Below are 15,895 nucleotides of genomic sequence, written 5' to 3'. Positions count from 1 at the left end.
TCGGTGAGGAATTGGATGATATTCATCATGTAATCGAGTTAGTTTTGTTAGGCCTTGATCCCTAGTATTCACTATGTTTGGAGATTGATGTTGCTATGACTTTGCCATGATTAATGCTTGTCACTAGGGCCCGATTGCCATGATTTCAGATATGAACCATTTATATTTTCACCATTATATTTATGTTCTTGATCCGACCTTGCTAGTTATATGCACCTATTAAATGTTAGGACCCGCTTATCCCAAAGTGACAATAGTTGGGATTCTTTTCGTGATTACCGTAGTATGATGAGTTCATGTATTCAATATGTGTTAATGCTTTGTTCCGGTTCCCTATTAAAAGGAGACCTTAATATCCCTTAGTTTCCTTATGGAACTCGTTGCCACGGGAGGGTAGGACAAAAGATATCATGCAAGTTCTTTTCCATAAGCACGTATGACTATTTACGAAATACATGTCTACTAGACGTATGCCCCCCCCCCCGACCGCCACACCGTTGTAGAGGGTTTACTTGTGAAATAGTTTGTATGTATAAAAGCTAATGGAATTGCTCATTGTTGCGCCAAACAAGCCACATAGTATACAAAGATGTCTACTCTCCATAAACTATACTCCTTCCACTCCGTGATTGGTTGCAAATTCATTGCACCCCCTCGCTTTTAAGTAATATAAGCTCTTGATTGGCCTAAAAAGATGAGAGAGTCAAATATAGCAACAATGCACATTTTTCTGTAGAACACACCGACAAACATATTATTGTGTGAAATTTGCATGTTCACACATCAATCCCAATGCGAACTGAGTGTAGTTCGGATAACTAGGTTTTTTTGATGGGATGTACTTAAACTTCGCATTAGTGGTCGCATTACTGTTTTATTTAAGGCCTTTCGATGTGCTTTCAATGGGAAAAATCATTCCCGTCGACTATGGAGACGTACGTGACGACTTCATCAATCTCAAAATAATGTGTCGACTCGGTCTTTCGAAGATGTTCATAAAAATATGATGTGCATGGATGTATTTATAAGAATGATTGTATGCGCACCCACATGTGTTCAAACAAAAAATACATATGCCGAGATGAAATTTTAGTTATTTTCCTAATTTGGACTATGAAGGTGTGTGTGACGACCCGTCAATCTCAAGATGATGTGCGGGTTGAGTCTTTTGGAGATGCTCATAGAGATAGGTATGTGTACATAATGAAAATATGTGCGTATGTATGAACCTCTGCGTGTGTATTATGTTAAAAGAAATATCTATCCAGATGAAATTTTAGTTATCTTTCAGTTTCTAGAAACATACTACTACCTCTATTTCAAAATTTTTGTCTAAGATTTATCTAGACATGGATGTATCTAATACTAAAAGGTAACTAGATTCATTCATATCTAAAGAAATTTAAAATAAGAATTTTAGGACGGAGGCAGTAGTATATATACTAGTAGAAGTTTGATTTTTGAGCCGGTGCATAAAGCACCCGTACTCGAAAGGGAATTTCCCTAATGCTATCCCATTTTCGGAAGAGCCCATATGAAATCAAATTATTACTACCGCAGACTCCTAAACTCGTATGCAAAAGAGAGCCACGCAGCCATCTTTCAGACCGCATCGAACTCCTCCTTTCCGCCGCCGCCGCCGCCGCCGCCGCAGCCATTCATGGCGAGGCGCCGCCGGGGAGGATTCGAACATTAATCCATGCTATTCCCCACCCGTCCCTGTAAATCCCAAGCTCCTGCCGCCGCGGCCGCCGTAGCTGCTATCTCCAGCCTCCGCCTCTCCTCCTCATCGCCGGCGCCTATTCCTCCCCCGTATCACGACGACAACCCATTCGCCTCACTACTCACTTCCGATCCCCCTCCGCCGGATCCGCTCCGCCAGGTTCTCGCCACCGGAGACGTCCACGGCGCGCTGCGCGGCCTCCCGCGCCTCGCTCGCCAGCTGTTCCGGTGGGCGGAGGGCACCCCGCACGGCTTCCCCCGCTCCGCCTCCGCATTCGCCGCCGTCCTTGTCCCGCTCGCTGAGGCCAGCCACAACCGCGCCGCTTATCCCGTCTCCCTCCGCGCCATCCAGGCCGGCCTCCTCCTACCCCTCATCTCTCTCCTCCTCACGTATCCCCTGTCCCCCTCCTCCCACCACCTCCTCAACTTCCTCTTACGCATGTCCACCAAGTTTGTGTCCAAATGCCAAGCTCAAGACCCTGCGCCCACCAGCTGTTCGACGCAATGCCTTTCGGCCTTCCAAGAGATGGCGCGTCAAGGTGTGGCCCCTTATGTCAAGGTGTGCAACTGCGTGCTCGCTATGTTGTGCGACGCGGCCAGGTGGGACGATATGCGTGCTGTGTATTCAGATATGCTTCAGCTCGGGGTTGAGCCAAGCATTGTCACATACAATACATTGCTGGATTCTTTTTGTAAGGCAGGGAGGATCGATCAGGCTGTCATGCTCCTCAAGGATATGGAGACCCAAGCTGCTGGGTGCTTGCCGAATGATGTCACCTATAATGTGGTGATCAATGGGCTGGCCAGGAATGGTGAGCTGGGCAAGGCGGCTCAACTGGTTGCCAGAATGCGGTTGTCCAAACAAGCATCAGCCTTCACATATAATCCACTTATCAGTGGGTTGTTGGCAAGGGGTTTTGTTGAAAAGGCTGAAGCTTTGCAGCAGGACATGGAGAATGATGGCATTGTGCCAACGGTGGTGACATACAATACATTGATTCATGGGTTATTTAAAGGAGGGAATGTGGAGGCGGCAGAGTTGAAATTTGTGGAAATGAGGGCGCTGGGGTTGCAGCCAGATTTGATTACTTACAATTCCTTGATAAATGGACATTGCAAGGCATGTAATTTGGAGCAGGCACTTTGGTTGCTTGGTGATTTGAGACGTGCAGGGCTAGCACCAACAGTTTTGACATATAACATCCTTATAAATGGTTATTGTAGATTAGGTGATTTAGAGGGGGCTATGAGATTCAAGGAGGAGATGAGAGCAGAGTGCTGCCTGCCCGATGTTTGTACATATACTATTCTTATGAATGGGTCATGTAAGGCCAAGAACCTTGATATGGTAAGGGTGTTCTTTGATGAAATGCTGAGTAAGGGTTTAAAGCCAGACTGCTTTGCCTACAACACGAGGATTTCAGCAGAGCTGACTCTAGGTGCTATTTCCAATGGTTCTCAGTTGAGGGAGGAGATGATGCTGAGTGGAATTTCTTCCGATACAGTTACATATAATATTCTTATTGATGGATTGTGCAAGACTGGTAGCCTGAGAGATGCCTATGTGTTGTGGATGAAAATGGTCAGTGATGGTTTACAACTTGACTGTGTCACATACACTTGCTTGATTCATGCACATTGTAAGAGGGGGCTTCTAAGGAAAGCAAACAATATTTTTCATGGCATGGTTGCAAGTGGTTTGTCACCCTCGGCTGTGACCTATACCATTTTTATTCACACATACTCTAAGGTGGGAAATCTTGATTCAGCATATGGCTGGTTCCGGAAGATGCTGGAGGAAGGAGTGGAACCTAATGAAGTAACATATAATGTGCTCATGAATGCACTATGCCGGATAGGGAGAACTGAATTGGCTTATCAATATTTTCATGAGATGCTGGAGAGAGGATTGGCGCCAAACAAATACACATACACTCTGTTGATAGACGGGAACTGTAAAAAAGGTAACTGGGTGGAGGCTGCAAGGCTGTACTGTGAAATGCATCAGAAAGGTATTCATCCAGACCATTGTACACATAATGCCTTGTTTAAGGGATTTGGTGAAGATCACATGCACGACACAATTCAGTACTTGGAGAATGTTGTTTTGGGTGCATAGGACGGTCTTCAAGAAAGGATCGTCTTAGCCTTGCTTGGTGAAAAACTCTGTAAGAATTATCCCTATATGCATATTCTCTTTATCAGTAGTTTTTTTAACGATTGTAATTTCTTCCAGCATATTTTGATTTCTGCTTGAATCAGCAGATGACAGATGGAATTTGGGGTGACACTCTGGATAAAGGAGCTATGTGATTTCCAGACAGATAGCACAAACAGGTCCTTCTCTTGCTGTGTAAACTTCCTCACAATTCCCCCTGGTCATATGCTCATGGTCATGGAGAAACAACCCCCATTGTTTTTTCTTTTCTTTCGATAAGGCGTAATGGAAATCTTTTGACCATGCCTCCCCAATATCTACCATCTCAAAAGTGAATGGCTATGGACCTTTTGGGCTGAGCTTCAATAATAACATATAGGCTTTCTCTTGGTAAGATACTACCAAGAATTTTGTAAAACGAATAATCCTTGTACCACCGATTCACGGTCAATTTTGCCATAGTCATCTGGCACACACATTGACTTGTCAGATATGTAACATTGTTCCCATTCTTTGGATCATTCAATGGATTCTCTTCTTCTCAATGATAAGTATGGTGGGTGGAGGGGAATTTTTGTCTCAACTCTCAGCCGGTGTCAGCCAAAACACGTCTACTTATGAGATTAAACTGCAGTGCAACGGCCCTTTAATTGAACGAACCACATTAGCATTTTTTGTTTCAATTATTTGTGCTCTAAAGTCATTGCATAGCTTTTCTATACTGCTGCTAGATTGTGGAGCGGCTTGGCAGGAGGGGACTGCCGAACTACGGCAACTGCATTCTGCTCATTACACCGTGAAACCACTGAACACCTTTTGACTGGCTGCGGAGGAATTGCTGCCCTGGAGAGGTCTACAAGCCTGCACTCCAAGGCCAGGGTGTGAATTCGGTCCTTGGTGGATTGAGAAACATGAGGGGATTCAACGCCTTTGTCCTGTTGATAGCCTGGACAATTTGGAAAAAGAAATGATATGGTTTCCAGTGAAATTGCCTAGTCTGTTAAGAAGCTAGTGAGGACAGTCAAAATACTATAATGCACTAGGTGGCGTGAGGTTGGATATGGCGAGATGAGAAGGCTGCTTGTTCGTGGTGGTTTGGCAGAAATTATTTAGCCTTCCCTAGCTAGGCATGCTTCTGTACGGTCAGTTTTTTCTTTTTCTTTTACCCTTTCTTCCTTTGGCTTGGTTCAATCCAAATTCGGCAGTTTGTTGCTCAGTTTGGGGGCAAAGTTGTAAGTGTTATTTCCTATCCTAATATGATGTCATGCAGGCCTACTGCATGTTCTCTAAAAAAGAAAGATTAGATTTCCAGTGCAAACCTGTTTAATTCACCTACAGTATGTCTTTCGGCGACTCTTCGAATGGTCAAATTCCATCCAACTTCTCCTCCTAGAAACATTCCACAAGATTAGGATGATAATCATGTGCACAAGCCTGGGGTCATCTGTGTTGATTAGTAAGCTGATCCAGTGAATTCTGATATCTGGATCACCTGATTTATTTTCATCCTGTTCTGTTTCTTCCGAAGTAATTCTGAAAATATGGTTTATTTTAGCTTCAGGTACTTTCCTATGGTTATTCTGACGGGACCATATTCATGCTGGATACACAAAGATATTATCGAACCTATGCATGTTTGAATTTGATGTCCAGTACCTTCCATTTGTGAAGTTTAGGCTCCTTGTCTGATATGTTATGTTTTGATGAATTACTGCAAAGCCATTTTGGAATGGCAGTAATTATGTCATGATTTCATATGTCCATGTTAACAGATGCTTTCTCTTAGGCCAACTACTCTCTCCGGTTGGGTTTATAAGTCGGGCATGGATTCTTAGGTCATGAGTTTGCCTATGAAAACATGTTACTCCCTCCGATCCACATTACTTGTCGCTCAAGCGGAGTACATCCGTTTGAGCGATAAGTATATGGATCGGAGGGAGTATTACATTGTATAAAAAATATATCTTTAGATGAGTGTCAAATGTAGTTTCTAACCATATAATTTGTGTGGCATATTATAAATGTTTTCTTAGTCAAATCGAAGACCTAAAAACCTGTGCCCGACTTGTAAACCCAACCGGAGGGAGTATTTTCAGCTTGTACTTGATCTTGGCTACTTTACAATTTTCGAATTATGTGCTTACATTGTCTTGAACAAATAATATATCTTTTGTTAAAGCAAACGGGAGAAGAGTTATGGGCAAAATGCCCACTTGTTCGTTGTTAAACGTGAGAGTAGTAGTACATTTGTGGGTGTGCCTCATGGGCAAACTAGGGTACTGGAACTCGGGCCTATACACTAACTCTAACATTGCTTATATTTGATATACGATAGCAAACTGGAGAAGAGTTATCGGCAAAATGCCCACTTGTTCGTTGTTAAACAGAAGGGTAGTACATTTGCGAGTGTGCCTCATGGGCAAACTAGGGCAGTAGAACTCATGGGCTTATACACTACACAACATTGTTTATATTTGATATACAATAGTAAACAACTAACTTTATGTATCAAAATTTAAAGTCTATTCTGAATTTTATCCTTAAAGTTTTGCAATGTTCCTCTGCTTAGTGGTTCACGTAATAAAAACAATGTGGCAGTGTATGCAAGTGACATGACGGAATTCAGAGTCATGGAGCCTTTAACATTCATATGAACATTTAGTACTAAATATATCTCCACTCATGCCACACTAATTCACTAGTAGTGCATACTGCACATAGTTCACTCAAGTTTCTAATCCACTCAGGTTGCTGTAATCTTCCTCGCTTGATATTTTGTTTCTCAAGGAAACACAAAAGTTATGCGTCTCGGTGCATTGATGGAACAAGAGAGTTTATCTATATTCCTTGGATTAGGCCACAACACACGCACGCCGCTGCAGTACAAGGTGGATTAACCTCTGTAAAGATGAGGCATAAGTCTCCCAAGTCTTGTTTGCACCTTCGAAGATCATACCTAGGATATGACCTCATACCAGCTTTGGCTAGCAAACATAGCATGCAGGCCGCTGCATGTGGCAGTCCCTTTGATTTTATTTACCCCCTTTGTTGAATTGCATCTCTAAGCCTTCATTAAATCATTTGTTTGAAACACTGTGTATGCCTATTTGTGCTCCCTAGAGAATACACTTAAGTATTGAATACATGAATGTTGTTTATTCTATTGTGAATTTAGTTTCTGTCATTTGATTTATCAAATTCAGTTAACTTCTTTATTGGGATTATGGTTTTATTATGTTGGCTTTCGATATATGTATGTAAACGATTTCAGGCTACTTTATTTGAGTTTGGTATTTCATATGGCACATGAGTCTTGTAGCCTAGTGCATGGCAGTAACAAATTTTTGGGTGTGCACATGGAAATACTATGGACTAATTTTCCAGGGTGAATCACTAATGCCAAATTTATCCCAAAGTTGGGAATTTTGCAGGCAGAAACCACCGCCTGAGCATCCATGAGGTTTATAATACTGGTAATCTTCTACCATGCAACTACTATTTTATGGTGTTATTTAAAAAAAACATTAATGGTTTATTAAACTATCTTTGTTTATTCTCATAATTTCTCATTGACTTGAGTTGAAGCACATGCATGCTTATTGTTGAATAAGCATTATGAGCATACATGCTGCTTTTTTAATACATGACTTGAAACATGATTTTTTTTCCTTTAGCAAATGAAATGTTTGCAGTAAATGAAGTGTTTGCATCCAGATACTTTAGGCAGACAAATATTGAAATAATTTACTCTGCTATTTGGTTAACATGGTGAACAAACAAAGAAGTGACATACATCTTAATGATGAATTTTTGTAGTATCTTGTTTGGTTTATTTATGGGGGAAATAACTAGTAAGAGGAGTTCAGATTTTGTTGCTCAGGATGACCATGAATATTATTGTAAGGTTGTGTTTCTGATGAATGTTAATCATGATGTTAGAACACTAGATGCTGCATTTTTTGTTCCTTACAGTGATATGAAATCACATGTTTGTTGGTTGCAATGAAAACTGGAATCCATCTATGCAATTACTAAATCCTGATGTGCCTTAATGGTTTCTCATATGGTATGTTCTCTAAGAAAAGGAAAATTGCCGTACTCTTCATGATTTTATCTAGAACATAACTTGAGATTAGATTCAGTTTTTTTTAAGACTCGTGGTTCATAAAAACATCCAGAGTATTGAAGTGAGCAAGTGATTAACATTCAACAAGCTAAGAAACAAGCAACAAGGTTTCACATATTGTAATTTCAATGTACTGGAGAACAATAGTTTTTTTCGAGAAAACGCAAAAAGCCTTTGCGTTTCATTGCATTGAAAAGGGAGGGGAGAACATCCTCCTAAGAGGCCAGTGAGCAAGTGAAGTATGATCTATCATCTTTTGAACTGGACAAATTTGGTGTCCCACGGGATAAAACTTGGGGGAAAGAAGTTCGTAGCATCTGCACTGCCCAGTAACAGCTCAAAGATGAATCTTTAGTCACATCGGTGATGCCTCTTCTCCTACCAAGAGCGCCTTGATAATTTTATCGGTCCATCCATCCACCAGCATGAACATATGTCCACCTTCTTGGACTTCATGATACTGGATCCATGGAAGCTTCTTTGAAAGGTACCGCTGCAGCTCAACCAGCACCAACCTATCTTCATATCCTTGCCAGATGTGTACAGAACCCTCATTTGTAGGAAATGGATTTGAAATATTCATTGGATCGAACTCCCAATTCCCAAAAGCAACTAGTAAATCTCGATGGATAGATTCATAAATTCCTTGCTGCCTTGATTTATTCTAAAAAAGGAAGGCATTACGTCAACAAATCTGAACAAGGGGTAGTCTATGATTTACAACACTGATCGATACCAAGTTTGATGTATTCTTTTGTCAGTGTCTATTTCCCAAAAATTTACATTACTGTTATTATTATTGTTCTCTACGGTGGGCATAGCAAGGAAACAGCAACTCCTAGGATTTTAGTGTAAATCGCAGAAAGGAGTTTACTGTTGCACTTGTATATCTGTATTTCAAGTGTTCCATGATGAAGAATTTCACGTGGTTGAAATATTTCTGACATTTGTAACTGAGGCATAATTGTGATTTGATTTACCTCAATGGTTCTTGGCATTGCCATCATCTTCTGAATCACCTCCATATCATGTTTGCTAAATATTTCAGGATGATGCATGGCTGCCGCAGAAGAAGGGAGCCATTTCTGGGTCATCCACAAGTATAACAAGTAAGGTACATTGTGTGCGATCCAGAGGGTCCTCTGCTCTGGTACAATGAGCTTCTTGAAAGCCTGCCTGGACACCTCTGGTGGGAAAGAAGGCCACCAGTAATTGATAACTGGTACAACTAGCGTGGCTCCTGCCAGCCTGCATCGATAGCAAACTTTAGCTTTTCAACTCTGAAGAGTTTCATATTTCATGAAGATACATATGGCTGGAGTTTCTGTTTTTGCCTGTGAGGTATATACTGGAGGCAACCCCAGACTGTGTATCCTCCCATGGAGACACCCAAGACATGGAACTTCTGTCCAAGCTCCAGCTGGTCGGCGAGCTCCTCTATATCCAACGCTTCACTTTTGACGCTCCGTCCGGGGTTTGGGTCACTTTCCCCGTACCCTGCTCTATCAAATGCAAGGAGGTAAATTTCGAGTTCTTCCACAAGCTCCTGATGATGGCGAAAACAGAAATCAATCTTTAGGGAAATTATCGAGAGATAGACCAACATTTCACTTGTATGAATTTCAATCTGATTATAATTGTGCTCTCTGCTTGTACCTTCGAAACAGGTGAGGGGAAGTCCTTGGTGCTATCAAATGCATGCACTGTGATGACCTTGTACTTGGCCTTGTCCTTCTGCACACCGTCTTCCCGGTATGCGAGGTACCTGCCATCCCTGAGTTTGATCCTGGGAGATGTCACAGGAGGTCCACCTGCCGAGCCGCAACGTTTTGTAGGTGGTGGCTGGAGAATGGCCTGGAAGGCCAAACCAAGCAGCACCACTGGAAGAACGACGAGCAATCTTGGGGCCATTCTCCCCAGATCCAGTGCTTTCGGTGTCAGCTGTGGAGGTTTATGCGTGACGGGGCAAAGCTGCAATGTGGGCTGCTCTTTTACTCCACTCCACCGGTAGTGTGTGCGCATCATTGCACGGACGGGACCCATGGCCGCTTTCTTTGTGTGCCTCCACTACTCCGGCTTGTTGCTGAATGCTGACTGTGTAAACAAATACTCCCTCCGTTTCAAAATAACTGTCTTAACTTTATACTAATTTTAATATAAAATTATATTAAGCTTGAGACATTTATTTTGGAACGGAGGAAGTAATTATCATCATCACGCCCACAAGGTCCTTGAAGACCTAGATCTATTTTCCCACATCACTATCCGTCGTTGAAGATCTAGATTTATTTTTCCACATCACTATCCGCCAGGGCTATCATGCAGGAATAGCCTACAGCGACGTCTAGTGGACCGGCCCAATAGCAAGGTTCGTACGCTGCGTGCTGTAGGGTCCGGTTTACTACGTTTTTTCTCTTTTTAATTTCTTTTCTCCTCGGTTTTCTTCAATTTTCCTTTTCTCCTTCATTCTACATTCTCTTTTTCTCGTCTAATTGTTTTCTTTTCTTTTATTTCTTTCGTTACACTTTGGATTCTTTGGTTTTTTTCCTTTGGCTTTTTTGTTGTTTCTTTGTCGGTTTTTATTGGTATTTTCCCACATACCTCCTATTTTCTCCGTACACAATGTGTATTTTTGGGCACACGTGAAACATTTTGGTGATACACATATGTTTTCTTTTGAAAATACATGTTTTGAACACTTTTTTGAATACACAATAACATTTTTTCCATATACATATTGTACATCTCTGTAATAGAAATAAATAATTTTTAACCTATGGGAACTTTTTTTTACATTGTACAAACTTTATTTTTTGAATCTACGGAATCTTTTTAAAGCATGCAAACATTCTTTTACATCATATACATTTTGTTAAAGGTCAATTTTTTTTTGAAACTCACAAACATTATTTTAAATGATACATACATTTTTTAGAATTGTACGTACATTTATTTAAACAACATTTTTTGAATACCACATTTTTTTGGTACACGTGATTAACAATTCACTATACATATTTACCGTTTTTTAAATGCATACACATGTTTAATATTTTTGAATTATAAACAGTAGAAAAAAATAAAGCAAAAAAATGAAAAGATAAATGTCAAAAAAAGAAACAAACATGGTGACGTCTATGTGACATGTCCGAAGTATCTGGGCTGGCCTAGCAGCGGCTCCCTGGCAACGACCCTACGATGGCCATCAATGTTGAGGCACATAGCCTCGCTGAACATGTTTTCTGTTTGGATTATGGGTGTCATGTATGGCTGTTAAATCCTTTAAACATTTTTTTATCCCCATAAGCATTATTAAGCGATAAATGAAGCGTGTTTAGACTAAAAAAATGACAACGACCCTATCATAGGAATCGCTTCGGACGGTACACAGCCACATCCATAACTATGTGACGGTGCCAGAGCTATAATTTTATGTATTTAGTTCAAAATTGCGTAGTCAAATATACAGTAAGGGTTTGTACTATTTGTTATAGGATTTCTGAGAATGTATGTTGATTGTATCAAAATGCTAGATAGTCAATGGACTACCCAGCTTGTACGTGGCTTCCCCACTCTCGTAAAACTAACTCACACTCACCTTCAAATTGGGCCTAAATTTGATTACTTTTCTTAAGGTAAGGTTTTGTTACACTGGTTTTAGTTTAGGGTTTAATATGACGAAGGTCACTTTTACCATCTCAAACGCTGACAAGCTACACACTTCATGTGCTTCACTTGTCTATCATGAAAGTTTTTATTTTTGTCTTCGATTTGTTCATTTAAAACGTTTTATTTTTAAAACTATGCGTTTAAATCTTGAATCGTTTTCATGATTCTCACATCAAGATCTTTAAAATTCGATCCCACGTTAATAGGGTTCTCCGAATTGTTTTTTCATGAATAAAACCGATAGAACCCCCAAAATAAAAAACCCTGTTAAAAGGTAAAAAACGACAACAACAAAAAAGACGACCTGAAAAGAAACATATGATGAAAAGCATGGTTTTTCATTTTCTTTTTCTTTTTGAGAAGCACGTCTAAGCAAATATGTGCATCCATGAGAAGCAAATCTGAGCACATATGTGATTCAAATAGACACATATTTTTCATATGTGATTAGATAGACACATATTTTTTGCTTTTTGAGAAGCATATATGTACTTCTCGTGGAAACAAAACTATGCCTCCACAAGAAGCAAATATGTGCTTTAGAGCATCTTTAACAAACGCGCTACGGCGCGACGCACAATTTCTTTTACAGCATCGAAATAACCCTTTTGCGCGTCAGACTTGTCAGTTGCTTCACCAGGTACTGTAATTTTTTAGCGCGCTAGAGCGCCACTTCAGCATGTGTGGCAAAATAGAGCGCGCGCCCAGCAGAAACAACATTTTGCATTCAATGTGAAATAAAGAAGATCAAACAAACACAAAATATTTCACCAAAAATAGTTCAATTATTATTACAACTCAAACAAATAATTAAACTTCAATACAACAAATAGTTTATGATCAATACAACAAATGTCTACAAAAATTTAACACTAGAAACAACATACTCCAATATCATCTACAAAAATGAAGTTTAGCAATATATACCTCGCAAGCGTTTTGTCAAACACCTTGTGGGAGCCGAGCTGCAAACCCCTGTCGGGCGCTGTTCGTTGCAGCCACACGGGAAGAGGGGAAGCGGCGCGCGCAATGGGGGAACGACAGGTGGAAGCGCCGACGGGTCGTCGGAGAGGATGGGGAAGTCGCGCACGCGAGTGGATGTTTCAGATCCGGCGGTTGGTGGACATTCGTGCGGGCGAGTCGTTGTTCAGAGTAGCGGACGTTCAAAAAAAGCAGCACACAATGTAGTTCTATTCGGCGCGCAGAGTGGTTTTTAACGCGTGATTTTACGCATGTGCTAGAGCTATCGATTCGGTCACGCGCGCTAAAAACTGTTTTTAGGCGCGGCTTATTTAACGTCTCTGTTGGAGATGCTCTTATTTGAAACCACAAAACATTTTTCCCGACAAACACAATGTGCTTCTCGTAGAAGCCATGACAACACATTTTTTTTTTCACGCGAAAGCATATCTAAATTCACAAGAGTCGAATATGTAATTCTCGTGGAAGCATATATTTTTTCTTTCCTTAAGAAATAGAACTGTACTTCTTACGAAAACAAATATATGCTTATACAAAAAGTAAATTCGTACTTCTCATGAAAGCATAATTTTCTGTCTTTTTTTCAAAAAACATAATTTTGCTTCTCATGAAAGTAAATATATATTTATTATGGAAGCATAATGCTTTTCCATGAAAAAAATATAGTTTCATGATTTTTCTTCTTCTCCAAAACCTAAAAAAACTGGATGAAAGCCAAAAAAAATCAAAAAACTCATCTAAAACCCGAAAACATGTATATAAAAGTAAAAAGTATGTAATCTAGAGAGTATGTCGAGTACGTGACATGTGATGACGGTTGGATGCACTACTTAACCGGCTCTCAAAGCATCAAAAGTGACCCTCAAGGTTTACCGTAAGGGGTAACCTCGAATTAGTTAGCTCTCCTAATATGGGTCGACAAGCGACTGCGACGGCTCGTGTTCGCCGCATTCTGCGTCGAAATGTCGAGGCTACTCGCCGGTTTTCCTCTTCTTCGCTTGAGCCCTACAAAAGATGGTTATTACGTTAAAATAGAAACATTGACGCCCAAAGAACATGTTTGCGAAGGAACTTACCCCTGAAGGCGGATTAAAGGGGGAAGATTTGAAGCAGCGGAGTCGCCAGATGAAGGAGGCGAAACCTGTTAGGCATAAGATCCCAAAGATTGTGTAAATCATAAAGAATCGGTTGCACAAGAAAGGACATCTAGTATAACACATACCTCGCTCTGTCGTTTGCGACCGACCGTTTTCTCAGGCAACCCGGACAAAAGATCACTAGAATGGCTTTGAGTCTGACGTTTTGGTGTAAAACTCGCCTTCTTCAAAAGAAAATTGGGATCCAGATGAGCATCCGGGTGAGACAGGGGAACTTTCCTACAGACTCGCCTTGCCGACCTGACAGGGGAAGAATTTGAGTCGGAAGAAATGGAAATTACCTCGACTTCTTCATCTTGGCTCTCCATGTCACCATCCTATAAACAAAAACGGCAAAGCTTAAGTATGGACCGAGGTAGAATTAAAGGACAAAAAGCATTTACCTCTGAGTGCTCCTCTACCGCACGAGACTCGCCCACAACAAAGGACTCTTTGGTGTCGGCTTTGCCCTTAGCTTTCTTTTTCTTTGGGGCGGTTTTCGTTGTCGTCTTCTTGGCGACGATTTTTAGATCTTCGCTTTCAGAAAGGCGAGTTCTTCTGGTCAACATGATTGGAGACCGGGTCAAAAAACAAGCTCAAAATTATAAAGAGAACAAGACAGGCGAGTCAAGTTATTTTACTTGTGGTGCAGGGTTGGAGACACAGAATGGTTTTAAGCCAATCTTGGCGCAATTCTCAATTGGCTCACCACATTGTTTCTTCACGATATTGACAATATCCTCCTCTGCAATCATGACGTTGTAGAAGCATTGCGGATGGGTTAAGCTGCCATCGTATTCGCACATTAAGCCGCCCCGGCGGCTCAGAGGCATGATCCGCCATTCCACCCAACAACGGATCAGATCAACTCCAGTGAGGCCGTTGGCGGTCAAGGCCGTGAGTTTTGCGAAAACAGGGGCGAGTGAAGCTTCTTCTTCATCAGTTAGCTCAAACCCCATGGGTAGACGTTCGTGCCTAAAACCTGGTAGAGGGTTCTCGGTGGCTGGAGCAGTGTCGTGGCAGTAAAACCAAGTCTTTCCCCAGCCCTTGGGGTGACTAGGTAGAGCGGCAGCCGGGAACCCGCATTCCCGTCGTCTCTGAATGTTTACCCCGCCAAGTTCTAGGGAGGGCCCGTCAGCGAATTCGGTTTGGCGATTCAAATAGAAGAAGTTCCTGAAAAAGTGGACGGTAGTCTCTATCTGCAAGTAAGCGTCACAGAATACTTGGAATTGACAGAGGTTGGTGATCAAGTTCGGGCCTAAGTCTTGGGGATGGAGATTAAAGAAATGCAGTGCGTCTCTGAAGAATTTTGAGTCGGGCGGTGTGAAGCCCCGCTCAATATGGTCAGTAAAAACCACCACCTCCCCGTCGGCGGGTTGTGGACGCTGTTCTCCTAAGGTGACTCGCCAACCGATTGTTTCCTTTGGAGCTAGGGTTCCCACTTTGACGAAATCTTCAAGGACTTCGTCGCTGACCTCAGATGGCAACCAATTACACTTGGAAATGTGACCCATGGGTGCAGAGGCACAAAGGAAGAGGTTTGCATAAAGGCGATTGGCGGGTCGTAAGGACCCGAGGAAATATTAACTCGCCAACAAGTGGTTGGGGAAGCATCTAAACAGAAATGGTGACTCGCCGCAGCCCGGAAGGCACTTAAACAGAAAACTATGGCTCGCGGCAGCCTAAGAGGTGTCTAGATAGAAATCTTGACTCGCCACAACCGGAGAGGCGTCTAGATAAAAGTTATGACTCGTCGCAGCCTAAGGACGAATTGCTTTTCAAGTTTTCCTTAGTAAAATTTCTGGATATGAGGCAAACATGTTTCTCACACGGTACTAGGAAATATGGATCTACGGGTGCCCTAAATAAAAGAAATGTAATAATATAATTTGCAGGTCCTAAGAACACTAAGGATGCAGAAGCACCGCAGCGTCCACGAGGGGATCTTACGAATCCATGGAAAAGAGCAACATATTTGTTGTCATTACTAAACGAATATACTACGGATTTGTACTATGCTATGGGATTCAAATGGTACCTATAAGGATTAATGGCGCAACCTACAGAGGATCGAAGAACTATATTTTGGGGAACGTAGCATGG

The 15,895-nt window shown here is 41.6% G+C and overlaps 2 protein-coding genes across 5 annotated transcripts; one reads left to right on the top strand and one right to left on the bottom strand.

Annotated features, from left to right (window-relative positions):
• Positions 1–614: 614 nt before the first annotated feature.
• LOC123452568 lies at positions 615–10,266 on the bottom strand. Of its 2 annotated transcripts, none has more exons than XM_045129240.1 (4): positions 9,663–10,266; positions 9,341–9,552; positions 8,987–9,254; positions 615–686 (listed from the first exon to the last, which is right to left on the bottom strand). In XM_045129240.1, exons 1-4 carry the CDS (start codon positions 10,047–10,049, stop codon positions 642–644), a joined length of 912 nt encoding a protein of 303 aa, XP_044985175.1. In that variant the 5' UTR covers positions 10,050–10,266; the 3' UTR covers positions 615–641. The 2 variants fall into 2 exon arrangements, with proteins under 2 accessions (XP_044985175.1, XP_044985174.1); XM_045129239.1 differs by lacking the exon at positions 615–686 and adding an exon at positions 8,096–8,670 and having other exon boundaries at positions 9,663–10,262.
• Positions 1,567–9,142, top strand: LOC123452567 (pentatricopeptide repeat-containing protein At1g22960, mitochondrial-like). Of its 3 annotated transcripts, XR_006632618.1 has the most exons (4): positions 1,567–3,890; positions 3,988–4,059; positions 7,297–7,353; positions 9,055–9,142. XR_006632618.1 is itself a non-coding variant. In XM_045129238.1 (2 exons), exon 1 carries the CDS (start codon positions 1,700–1,702, stop codon positions 3,839–3,841), a length of 2,142 nt encoding a protein of 713 aa, XP_044985173.1. In that variant the 5' UTR covers positions 1,567–1,699; the 3' UTR covers positions 3,842–3,890; positions 3,988–4,425. The 3 variants fall into 3 exon arrangements, 1 of the variants encoding a protein (XP_044985173.1); XR_006632617.1 differs by lacking the exons at positions 7,297–7,353; positions 9,055–9,142 and adding an exon at positions 4,612–6,088; XM_045129238.1 differs by lacking the exons at positions 7,297–7,353; positions 9,055–9,142 and having other exon boundaries at positions 3,988–4,425.
• Positions 10,267–15,895: the final 5,629 nt, after the last annotated feature.

Source organism: Hordeum vulgare, chromosome 5H, assembly GCF_904849725.1.
Source record: "Hordeum vulgare subsp. vulgare chromosome 5H, MorexV3_pseudomolecules_assembly, whole genome shotgun sequence".
Lineage (NCBI taxonomy): Eukaryota > Viridiplantae > Streptophyta > Magnoliopsida > Poales > Poaceae > Hordeum > Hordeum vulgare.
The sequence above is the reverse complement of the archived record's forward strand: the minus strand, read 5'-3'. Positions and strand labels throughout refer to the sequence as shown.

What these genes read in the sequence shown, in the direction of transcription:
- LOC123452567 (XM_045129238.1), top strand. Translation starts at nt 1,700, where the DNA reads ATGCTATTCCCCACCCGTCCCTGTAAATCCCAAGCTCCTGCCGCCGCG.
- LOC123452568 (XM_045129239.1), bottom strand. Translation starts at nt 10,049, where the DNA reads ATGGGTCCCGTCCGTGCAATGATGCGCACACACTACCGGTGGAGTGGA. An exon ending in CTCCAGTATATACCTCACAG is followed by an intron (nt 9,255 to 9,340) that starts GCAAAAACAGAA and finishes CTATCGATGCAG; the next exon opens with GCTGGCAGGAGCCACGCTAG. An exon ending in CAATGCCAAGAACCATTGAG is followed by an intron (nt 8,671 to 8,986) that starts GTAAATCAAATC and finishes TTCCTTTTTTAG; the next exon opens with AATAAATCAAGGCAGCAAGG.